Source organism: Dipodomys ordii, unplaced genomic scaffold, assembly GCF_000151885.1.
Source record: "Dipodomys ordii isolate 6190 unplaced genomic scaffold, Dord_2.0 Scaffold174, whole genome shotgun sequence".
NCBI classification, from domain to species: Eukaryota; Metazoa; Chordata; class Mammalia; order Rodentia; family Heteromyidae; genus Dipodomys; species Dipodomys ordii.
Genome location: NW_012267390.1, coordinates 986,285 through 998,485, shown reverse-complemented (window position 1 = coordinate 998,485; position 12,201 = coordinate 986,285). Strand labels below are relative to the sequence as shown.

General features: G+C 62.0%; 1 protein-coding gene across 2 annotated transcripts in view; it reads right to left on the bottom strand.

The window, feature by feature from the left end:
- Kif1a (kinesin family member 1A) overlaps positions 1-12,201 on the bottom strand; it is a 67,341-nt gene that overhangs the window by 52,236 nt on the left and 2,904 nt on the right. For both annotated transcript variants that reach the window (XM_013033666.1, XM_013033667.1), the window contains exons 4-10: positions 11,505-11,570; positions 9,791-9,969; positions 8,359-8,470; positions 7,227-7,304; positions 6,534-6,599; positions 5,882-5,899; positions 1,583-1,658 (exon numbers count right to left, since the gene is read on the bottom strand). In XM_013033666.1, coding sequence (XP_012889120.1) covers positions 1,583-1,658; positions 5,882-5,899; positions 6,534-6,599; positions 7,227-7,304; positions 8,359-8,470; positions 9,791-9,969; positions 11,505-11,570 — 595 coding nt within the window. The remainder of the gene's footprint in view (positions 1-1,582; positions 1,659-5,881; positions 5,900-6,533; positions 6,600-7,226; positions 7,305-8,358; positions 8,471-9,790; positions 9,970-11,504; positions 11,571-12,201) is intronic.

Sequence of the window (12,201 nt, the reverse complement as noted above, 5' to 3'; positions counted from 1 at the left end):
GGCCGTTAGCCCCCGTCACCCCACACACGGGGCCGTTAGCCCCCGTGACCCCACACACGGGGCCGTTAGCCCCCCACCACCCCACACACGGGTTTAGCCCTCCTGACACCCCACACACAGGGCCGTTAGCCCCCCGCCACCCCACACACAGGGCTGTAAGCCCCCCATCACCCCACACACGGGGCAGTTAGCCCCCACCACCCCACACACGGGGCCGTTAGCCCCCCGCCACCCCACACACAGGGCCGTAAGCCCCCCATCACCCCACACACAGGGCCGTAAGCCCCCCATCACCCCACACACGGGGCCGTAAGCCCCCCATCACCCCACACACGGGGCCGTTAGCCCCCCGCCACCCCACACACAGGGCCGTAAGCCCCCCATCACCCCACACACGGGGCCGTTAGCCCCCCACCACCCTACACACGTCATCCCACACACGGGGCCAGTTGTGGAGGGTTCCATGGTGTTTCCTCCGAAACAAAACAGCTTATGCTCAATTCTTCTCCACACCCTCTGGCCCGTGTCTGCTGAAGTGCTTTTCTCGGTATTTCACACCAGGTTCACGGTCCAGAGCAGTAATAACTGTGGGAGGACACCGTCCCTTCCCTCAGGATGCAGGGGACGCGGCTGGTGGCCTCGGTGGTTGTGCCAGGGTCAGCACTGACCCCACCCCAGCCCTCAGGACTGCTTCTTACCCCCGCCCCGAGTGGACAGGGGGTCCTGCCTGCTCAGGGGCCTGCACCTCCATGCCATGCCCCGGTGTGACTCCCTGGTAAGTTCCCGAGACAGAGGTCACAGCGGGAAGAACAAAGTCTTGCCACACCCCAGGAGGGATTACAGGAGGGTCTCCCCTGCCCCACCCCGTGGGAGAGGCCTGCTGCCCAGCTCCTGCCCCTCACACAGGGACGTGGATTCTGTGACCCTCCGTCCTCTCTCAGCCTCCCACTGTCCCCTGGAGCCCCCTCTACTAGCCCCACCTGGCAGACCTGCCCTGCACACCACGCTGCCGGAGCCAGAGACGGGCCTGGCTGGGTGTGGGGTACAGCTACTGCGGCCAACACCCAGACCCCAGCTTCCTTCCCGCCGGTGCACCGCTCCCCAGGCTGGCTGTGGACACAGCGGGGAGAAGCCTGGGCCAGTCCGTTAGGGTGGGGTCTGCGCCGGCCCGGGCCTGCCGCCATCATCCTGCGTATCCCTCAGGGCTTGGAACTCAGGCAGAGAGGAGTGGGGTTCACAGAGCCCTGTCCCTCAAAAGTCAGCAGACAAGCAGAGCTCCCCAACTCACTAAGCCCTAGATTAACGTTACAGATAGAGAAAGCGAGACCTGGAAGGGCAGGTGCTTGGTCTGGGCGTCACCACCTGCCTCGCCCACCGGGGCACACATCTGCCAGCCCCCAAAGCCACCCTGGCTCCCGGGACAGGACCTTCCAGAAGGGCCGCACTGGGAGGGGCTGGCCCTCCCGGTTACCCCCCCCGCTGTGCCCAGGAAGCGGGGCAGAGCCCCCCTCGGGACCCCGACACCCCCCCGCTGTGCCCAGGAAGCGGGGCAGAGCCCCCCTTGGGGCCCCCAAGTCCTCACCCAGGTTCTCCCGGAGGAGCCAGGTCAGCACAGAGTCTCGGTACGGGATGAAATCAGTCTTCTTCTTTTTCTTGTTCTGTGAGGACAGTCAGGGTTAACCCGCACCGCGTCAGGGAGGCCAGGCTCAGGGCTTGCAGTGAGCCTCCCAACCAGAGGCCCTGGCCCAGGCCACGCTCTTGGGCCATTCCCGCCTGAGGCAGCTCTGTCCTCGCCCACCCTGCTAGGTCTGGGTCACCCGGCTGGCCCCAAGTGGAGGGCAGACTTCAACAGCCAGGTGCCTCCCCTCTGCCCTCCAAAGCAACACCTTCTGGCCAAAAGGAAGGGGCCTCACAACCAAGGAGGGTCACCCAGCACACCTCTCCCCTTCCACACAGAACCGGCCCTCCCCTTTCCTCCCTTCCGAAGCCAATCCCTGGGCCCTCTGTAACCATCTGTCCTGTCCGACCTCCAGGGGGAACGGGGTGGGGGGGAGCAGGGAAGGGGAGGCTCTCTATACTCTTGCTCCTAATGGCTTTTTATACCTCTGTTAAGACAAACAGCAGTCCCTCAAAATAGGAACTCGTCCCTGTGTATGGCTGCTAGGGACAGCTTTTTTCCCCCCTGCCTGTGCTGGCTTTGAACTGTGATTCTCAGATCTCAGCCTCTTTAGGGACAGCTTCTTATGGATACTTTCATGATTCTGTCAATGGTGGCTGGAGTTACTTTCCAGCATCTACTGGTTGGTGCATGTGTTTGCTGAAGTATCTGCAGAGCCTCCAGGACCAGCACCTGAGGCCCGCCCGGGGCCACACCCTGGGGATGCAGACAGCAGCGCCGTTTCCATGGATACATACACCTCCGCTGCTGCGCTTCAATCCCCAGCAGAGGCTCCCCTGCTCACAGGTGATGTGAGTTCTGAACACCCCGAGCCCCACAGTCAGGAATGCCCTTCCATGCTGTGCACTCGGCTCTCCTTTTGGAAACTGGGTAGGTAGGAAAGCGGCTGGCTCACTGGCATGCGGAGTGTGTATTCCTGCGGCTCCGGGCCCACCACACAGCCTGCCTTGTTTGCACAGGAAGCCCCTGCTGTGGCTCAGCCACCGCCGCAAGGAGCCTGAAGCCCCCACGACTTCACTGCCCGCTTCCCCTCTCCCTGTGCTCCGGCACCCCGTCTGATGCTCCCATCACCTCCCAGAACCACCCACTCTTCGCCTCCCGTGGGGTCCACCGGCTCAAGCCCAGGTCCACGCCACGCCACTCTTCCCTGCCAACAGGCTGTCCTTGCCCTGACCTGTACCTCACACAAGAGTCCACGGCTGACTCCAGGCCAGTCAGCGGCTCTGGCCTCAGACTGAGGGCCTCGCAGCCCTTCTGGCCACAGGAGGGGAGCTGGTCCCTAAAAGGCTTCTGTCAGTTCTCACACAGCTGACCACCTCATGGTCCTCCCACACTACCTCACAGACTGGAGCCCAGGTCTCAAGTAACTCCCACTGCACCCGCACTGCACCCCACTGTACCCCACACAACATCCATCACTGCATCCTGCACTGCACCCCACTGTACCCCACAGTGTCCAATGCTGCACCCCGCACTGTGCCCCCACTGTACCCCACAGTGTCCATCACTGCACCCCGCACTGTACCCCGCACTGCACCCCCACTGTACCCCACACAGCATCCATCACTGCACCCCGCACTCCACCCCACACTGCACCCCACACAGCATCCAACACTGCACCTGTACTGCACCCCACTGTACCCCACACAGCATCCAACACTGTACCCCGCACTGCACCCCCACTGTACCCCACACAGTGTCCATCACTGCACCCCGCACTCCACCCCGCACTGTACCCCACTGTACCCCACACAGCATCCAACACTGCACCTGTACTGCACCCTGCGCTGCACCTGCACTGCACCCCACTGTACCCCACACAGCATCCAACACTGCACCTGTACTGCACCCCACTGTACCCCACACAGCATCCAACACTGTACCCCACACTCCACCCCACACTGTACCCCCACTGTACCCGCACTGTACCCCACTGTACCCCACACAGCATCCAACACTGCACCTGTACTGCACCCCACTGTACCCCACACAGCATCCAACGCTGCACCCTGCACTGCGCCCCCACTGTACCCTGCACTGTACCCCACAGTGTCCAACGCAGCACCCCGCACTGCACCCCACTACACCCCGCACTGTGCCCCCACTGCACCCCACACTGCATTCCCACTGCACCCCACACTGCCAACACTGCACCCTGCACTGCCAACACTGCACCCCACACTGCACCCCACACTGCACCCCACACTGCACCCCACACTGCATTCCCACTGCACCCCACACTGCATTCCCACTGCACCCCACACTGCACCCCACACTGCATCCCCACTGCACCCTGCACTGCCAACACTGCACCCTGCACTGCACCCCACACTGCGCCTCACACTGCACCCCACACTGCATTCCCAGTGCCCCCCGCACTGCCCCCCGCACTGCCCCCCGCAGTTCCTCACATGGCTTCTCGCACAGTCCCTCACACAATTCTTTCCTGGATGCCCAGTCTTCAGTGTCTCGCCCTTGCCACTTCCTGTACTCGTATAGTGCACCGCACACTTCCAGCTCCTGAACGATTCACCACACAGCTCCCTTTCCAGATCCTCCTGCAGATGGAAATACATTCTCCCCGCTGCCCAGTTAGCTCTGCACAGGCTCCACATGGTTCCGGTTCCACCCCACAGCGCCTTGTGCATTCCAGGTGCCCACACAACACCTCCTCTGGGTCTCGACGTCTCCGCATTCCCTTCACAACGCTCTCTGTACCCTAAGTCACACACGTGTGCGCGTGTGCACATGCGCACACACTCACTTCTGAGTTCCCTGCAAAACCTTCTCTGTACTCTAACTCTCTCTCTCTCTCACACACACACACACACACTCACATGGAGTTCTCACACAGTGCTCGATACAATTCCACGTGGCCCCTCACAATTCTCCACACAATTCTTCAGACCTGGGCACACCCCTGCACAATTCTGTAACATTTCCTAGTAAGGGCACGGTTTGTTTCCTTCCTCGGTGGCAGTAGTCCATCCATTTCCCACACAGACCCCCAGGACACAGGTCCCTCTTGCGGTTCCGCTCACGTGGATCCACATAGCTCCCGTTACTCATTTGGCTCCCCATACAGCTCAGTTCCTCACAGTCCTGCCTGGTCCTCAGTGCTGCGCACAGTTCCCCTTGATTTTCCTGGCTCTTTGGTTCCTCACACTGTTTCCTGCTCCTCACAGCCCCTCCACTGCTCCCAGCACCATTCCTGGGTCTACACCCAGTTGCAGACAATCCTCTCACCATTTCCACCCATCTCCCACACGATTTAAACTGTATCTGGTGTGTCCACCGTTCCTCGTGCAATCCACTTCATGGACCGACAGTCCTCCAACAGCCCCCACACACAGAACACCCCTGCAGGCTCCTCACTCACACAGGCCTCCCGGCCGCTTTCCTCACCCTCAAACTTCCTCATGCTGTCCCTCAAGTAGTTGGTCCTCACACACGTGGGTCCTTCACAGTTCCTCATGTTTGTCTCCCACATTTCCTCACATCTCCCTCCCACAATTCCTCTTTTCCTTCCCACAGTTCCTCATGATTCCCTCCCATGGCTCCTCACATTTCTCTTTGTTTCAGTCCCTTTCCTCCTGTATCCTTCCCACAGTTCCTCCCATTTCCTCCCAGTCCCTCCTTTTCCTCACTTTCCTCTCCCAGTCCCTCATTTTCCTCACTTTCCTCTCCCAGTCCCTCCTGGCTCCCTCCCACAGTCCCTGCGTGTCTCCTCCCACAACCCCACATGCTTTCTCACCTGTCCTCTCCGATCCCTCTGTGTCCCCCACAGTCCCCAGCCTTTCCCACCCGCCTCTCCTAACTCCACACATAGGCCTCCCCTGCCCCTCCTCACCCCAGGGCTCTGTCACAGGCCACTTCTTTAAACCCTTCAGGAGCTTTGTGACTAACAACCCACTAACAACCCGACTAACAACCGTCTTGCTGTGTACCACACTCAAAACTTGTTTTCGCCCTCCTGAGGTTTACGTTCACGTCTCTGCCTTGCCCTTGCTTACTGCCTGCCTCCCATCTGCAGGTGGAGTCAGAGGAGCTGTGTTCACCACGAGGGCCCCCTGCTAGCTTGGGGCGTAGCAGGGGTGGTGGGCGAGTACACGAGGGACTGTATGAAGGGGTGAGACACACTGGGGAGCTGGCGGAGGGCCCACATCCAGCTCCACCCCCTTCACAGGAAGGAAAGCAGCTTACCTTATTGGGCCCAGAATCCTGGAAAAGAAAAGACAAAGGGGGTCTGAGAACAAGAAGAGAGGCTGGACTCCAAGGGGCTGGGGTAAGGAGAGGACCACTGGCAGGAGAGGGCCAAAACAGGCTGAGGCCAGAGCACCGTCCAGGGACCTCAGCCCACTGCCCACACCATGGCTGGCCACATTGAACTGGCTGTGCCAAGTAAGAATGTGACCTCTCTGGCCTCTGTCACCCAACAACCAACTATTTCAGAATAGGGTGGGGTCTTCAGGGCCCAGGGGGCCTGTGGAAGGGCAGGAACTCCTACCCTGCAGGCCCTGCCAAACCTGGGGCTCCTCCCCTAAGACTGTGGGCTTCTTCCGGAGGGAACCAGATCAGGCCAGCACAAGGCAGGGCTGCCCAGTGCCATGGCATGGGGTGACCTAGGAGTGGCCCTGTGAGGAGGGAGGTGCACCCCACCTCACAGGTGTGGAAACCGAGGCTCCAGCCCCATGGCACCACCTCCCCTGGGCTTCCCATGGGGTCCCAGCTACCTCACCAGAGCTGGCCCCTGTGAACAGGGGTGATGAGCTCCCTCCAGTCCCCAGGGAGGCCCCACAAGGGCCCTCACCGTCCAGCCCGCCAGCCCAGCTCCAGCTGCCTGGAGTCAGCTCACCATTTCAGCCAGGGCAGAGATGACCTTCCCCAGTGTAGTCAAGGACTTGTTGATGTTGGCCCCTTCCTAGGTGTGCAGAAGATGATCAGGAAGTCAGTAGAGACAGTCCAGCATGCTCCCCTAGGGCCTGACCCGTGGGGCACCTGACTGCTGTCCCCCGGGGGCTGCTCTAGTAAGAGGTGCTGGGCAGGCCTGTTAGAGGCCCGACTGGGCCAGGGAGGCAGTGCCTCAGTTTCTCCTCAGTCTCCTCGGCAGCCTGGCTACACCTCACGCATCCCTGCCTGGTACTGCTTCCAGAGCCCCTCAGTCCTCCTCAGATTGTGGCAGACAACATGCAGGGCTCAGGACAATAAAACATTGCCTCCTGCACAAAGGACGGTGTCCACAGGAGGCTGCCCCTTGGGACTCAGGCGGCAGGTCAGCCCTGCTGTCTCAGCCCGAGTGCCGCTCTGGTGCGGGCGGGGACCGTGGCAAGGAGCTGCTCTCCAGACGGGGCCTCCTGGCCTTGTCTACCTGAGCCTATGTTCCAGCAGCCACCTCAGGCTGAAGGCTCTGGCCTAGGCCCCGCCCCCGGCTCAGGATGGCCCTGGGGGTGCTCCAAGCTCCCTCTATCCCCACCCAACAACCCCATAGCTTGCCGGGCCTGGCCCTGGGCCCTGTGGGCTGCGCCCTGGACATGGGGCCCGGCCCTACCTTGAGACGTGTGCCCTTGGCACCGGTGGAGTCGGCTCGCTCGCTCCCCGCCAGATCCACGAGGCTGATCTTGCTCACCTGGAGCAGCAGATGCATCAAATGCAGGAGCAGCTCCCGCCATGCAGGCGGGGCGTCTCACCCCCCAGAGCCCTGCGATGAGCTGGGGTCCAGTCTCCTTCCCTGCCTGTCACAGCCCTCGGAAGCTCTGTTCCAAGCAGGTGCCAAGCCACCCGGCCGACGCAGCCCCGCGCCGGGCACTCCTCACAGCCTCCCCACACCACAGCAGGCGCAGGGGCACTGCCTCCATCACCAGGCATGGAAAGCCAGCCCTGGGAAGGCACTACTCAACTGTCTGTGTGGCCAGCAGGCTAAGGCCCCCAGGGAGGTAGCCCTCCTGAGCCCACCAGATGTCTCCAGCCCCAGTCCTGATCCTGTCCCGCCCTGGCGCCCGCTGGCCAGCCTTCCTCGGCCTCTCCACTACTTGGCGAGGTCAGCAATGATGTGCGCTCATCCACCCCGCAGACCCCGGCAGGGGCAGCGGGAAAGCAGGCGCGGTGGTGGGGAGGGGACGGCAGCAGGACGGGTGCTGCTCAGGATAGGGCAAGGCCCACCCCACACATGGGCTCCTTGTGCCGAAGGCTGCTGGGGCCTCCCAGGGGCCCGGCCCCCCGGGCAGCCCCACTGCCCAGGGAAGGGGGGGCCCTGCTCTCCCACCAGCTTGGACCAGCAGCCGTGAGCACCACCCTGTCTGATGCTTCCTGGACCGCCGCGCATCTTTGCTGCCCCTTGACAGGCATGGCTGTCTCCTCCCTTTCCCAGCCCTGCAGTGCCTGTCAGAATTGTCAAGCTCAAAGAGACAGGGCTGGCTGACCCCAGGCCACAGCCCCTCACCTCTGAGTTCCTACACACACAGCGGTCCCACACGCAGGGGAAGCAGCATTCCAGACCTGGTGCACCTCTCATGCCCAGGGCTGGACTGGCCAGTACCTAGTGCTGGGGAAGACAGGACTTACAGGTCACCAACTAAGCTGGTTAGATTTTCTCACCCTGCCACGGCCATCCTAACCACCCAGCCCAGCCTCAGCCGCCACTCCAGGCAGCACGGCCGACCAAGACCTCCTGTCACGCTCACTTTCTCCGTGGTAATGTCAGTCTCTGCATCATGGCGCTTCTGGGTGAAGATGATGTTGAACACGGCGTGGGAACGGCTACTGGTTTCATTCATGTTTGTGGCTGCCACAGTCCTGGGAACAGGAGCCCACATGAGAGTTGTCTATCTAGTCCACCTCCATGGGTCTTCTAGCCCTTCTCCATGGGTCATCTAATCCCCCATGGGTCATCTAACCCTCATCCTCCATGGGTCATCTAGTCCTCCTCCATGGTTTATATAATCCTCCATGGATTATCTAGTCCTCCATGGGTCTAGCCCTCCTTGGGTCACCTAGCCCTCCTCCCTGGGTTATCTAGTCCTCCCTGGGTTATCTAAGTTATCTAATCCTCCATGGGTCACCTAGCCCTCCTCCATGGGTCATCTGCCCTCCATGGGTCATCTAGTCCTCCGTGGGTCATCTAGTCCTCCTCCATGGGTCATCTAGTGCTCCTCTCTGGGATATCCAGTCCTCCTCCAAGGGTTTTCCAGCCATCCTCATCACAGCCTTGACCAGCCCTGGGAGAGGCTAAGTAGCCCACCACAGCTCTGGAAGCCACAGAGGTGATGTGGGTCAGCAGTATGGCCCTCCTGGGGGATGGACATCCTAGACCATGAGGGCTCAGAGGATGCCAGGCCCAGCTCACCTCCAGAACACGGGTACAGGGGCCTGACACCCCGAGACCTCGTCAGAACACGGGTACAGGGAACTGACACCCCGAGACCTCATCAGAACAGGGGGTACAGGGACCTGACACGCCGAGGCCTGGTCAGAACAGGGGTACAGAGACCCCGACACGCCGAGGCCTGGTCAGAACAGGGGTACAGGGACCCCGACACGCCGAGGCCTGGTCAGAACAGGGGTACAGGGACCCCGACACGCCGAGGCCTGGTCAGAACAGGGGTACAGGGACCCCGACACGCTGAGGCCTGGTCAGAACAGGACTGCCAGGGAAAGGCGGTGCCCAGCACCACCTCAGACACCAAGGCTCCAAGGGGCAATGCCACTCTCCTGGGGGTCTCAAGGCACAGAGGGAGATGGCTGTTACCATGACAACCAGGCTGGAGGACCCTCGTGCTGGGGGCCAGAGGAGGTGGACTGTCTCAGCCAGCAGCTCTTTCCCCACCTTCCCGGACCCTGTGGAGATCGCAGCTCACTTGTAGCTGCCTTGAGAACTGGAAGCAATCTCTGCCAACAGCACAGCCACTGCCCAAGGCCATTGTCACACGGCCCCACTGCCCCCTCCCCAGAGAAACCTCTCACATGCAGGTAAGGAGCCCAGGCCTTGCCCAGGGGCCTGGGCACACAAGCCCACAGGAAACCAACCGCGCAGCCATGGCCAGGCTGGAGCTGAGGCCCCCCGGGCCCAGGGAGGCGGGTGTGGCAGGAAGGCCGGCCAGCACCCTCCCCACGCACCTGGCCTTGTTCCCTGAGTCCATGAGGTCCTGGATGTCGTTGTAGGAGGTGACTGCCAGTTTGGACAGGTCCTCCACGTAGGGCCCAAGCAGCGGGTGCTCCCGGACGCGCAGATTCCCCTTATTCTTGGGGTTCAGGAGGTCACGGACACGCTCACAATAAATCTCCATATAGCTGACCTGCGAGGTCAAGGGTCACATGTCAGGGGCCCGAGCGGGAGCCTGGGGACCACCCACCGGGCAGTGCTGCACGGACAGCCCTGGACAGTCCCAGCCAGCGGCCTCTGCACGAGTGGCTGTAGCCAGCACCACCTGCCTGGCTTCTCCCCTCCCTGGGGCTTGTCCACGGCACCCTGAGGCCACACCAGGGCCTCCTCGGCCATGGCGTAGCCAGGCCATGCTTCGAGGTACCTGCACCGCAGGGCAGCCATCCCCCAACATCTGCAAGTTCAGAACCACTCCCAGCAGTCTCTGCACCTCCATGGGCCACCCTGCCTTAGGTGGGCTTGCTGGCTTGGCCACAGTGACAAGCTAAGGGCCTAGACCAGAGGCAGGACTCACTTCAAACCAGAAAAGGGTCACCAACCCCAACTGGAATCCTGTGCCCTGGCACAGCGGGCGCAGACCCCCCTCCACTGAGTAGAACAGAGGGTCCCATGGCCTGGCACAGCAGACGCAGACCCCCCTCCACTGAGTAGAACAGGGGGTTCCATGCCCTGGACAGACGCAGACCCCCCTTCCACTGAGTAGAACAGGAGACCCCATGCCCTGGCACAGCGGGCACAGACCCCCCTCCACTGAGTAGAACAGGGGACCCCATGCCCTGGACAGACGCAGACCCCCCTCCACTGAGTAGAACAGAGGGTCCCATGCCCTGGCACAGCAGACGCAGACCCCCCTCCACTGAGTAGAACAGGGGACCCCATGCCCTGGCACAGCAGACGCAGACCCCCCTCCACTGAGTAGAACAGGAGACCCCATGCCCTGGCACGGCAGACGCAGACCCCCCTCCACTGAGTAGAACAGGGGGTTCCATGCCCTGGCACAGCAGACGCAGACCCCCCTCCACTGAGTAGAACGGGGGTTCCATGCCCTGGACAGACGCAGACCCCCCTCCACTGAGTAGAACAGGGGACCCCATGCCCTGGCACAGCGGACGCAGACCCCCCTCCACTGAGTAGAACAGGGGGTTCCATGCCCTGGCACGGCAGACGCAGACCCCCCTGCACTGAGTAGAACAGGGGACCCCATGCCCTGGTACGGCAGACGGAGACCCCCCTGCACTGAGTAGAACAGGGGACCCCATGCCCTGGGCATGGCAGACGCAGACCCCCCTGCACTGAGTAGAACAGGAGACCCCATGCCCTGGCACAGTGGGTACAGACCCCCCTCCACTGAGTAGAACAGGGGGTCCCATGCCCTGGTACGGCAGACAGAGACCCCCCTCCACTGAGTAGAACAGGGGACCCCATGCTCTGGCACAGCGGATGCAGACCCCCCTCCACTGAGTAGAACAGGGGACCCCATGCTCTGGCACAGCGGATGCAGATCCCCCTCCACTGAGTAGAACAGGGGGTCCCATGCTCTGGCACAGCGGATGCAGACCCCCCTGCACTGAGTAGAACAGGGGGTCCCATGCTCTGGGCATGGCAGACACAGACCCCCCTGCACTGAGTAGAACAGGAGACCCCATACCCTGGGCACAGCAGACTCACCTCCACTGAGTAGGACATGTTGTCGTTGGTCGTGTCATTGATTCGAGAGAAGAGGTCTTCGCAGAGCTGCAAGGCGCAGGGAGACGGTCAGCCAGTGAGAACACGTGGCCTGGCACTCACTCTCCCGTGCCCAGGTCCCTTCTGCACCCTCATAGTGCGTATTTCCAGATAAAGGCTCTGGGAGGGTCTGTACCATGCCTGTGTCTTTAAAACCCACATCCTCCTGGCCAGAATTTGATGAGGTTCTGTGGATCATCTAGCCAACGGTCCTCATCTGCCCAGCTTGGGCCGAGACACTCCCTAGACTACCCAGTGTTCTCCCTTCCCAGCTCAGGTCTGCTCGGGTCCAGAGACCTGCCAGGGGCAGGGCCCAGAGAGCTGATGCTCCCAGGGGCATCAAAGACGCCATCTATGCCTCAGTGCTTGGTCACCTTGTGTCCAGGGCACCTGCCTGGTCCAGACTCACAGCCTCACAGTGCCCTGGAGAGTAACTGCCCAGCCAGCAGCCCCAGGGTCCTGTCCACAAGACACCACCGTCCTGGTGGGCACTGGCTCAACATGGACCTCTCTGTAGCCCAAGCCTGCCTGCCCCTGCCCCCTGCCCCCTGGCCCTCCCCTCCCCTCCCCAGCCTGCCTGCCCCTGCCCCCTGGCCCTCCCCTCCCCAGCCTGCCTGCCCCTGCCCCCTGGCCCTCCCCT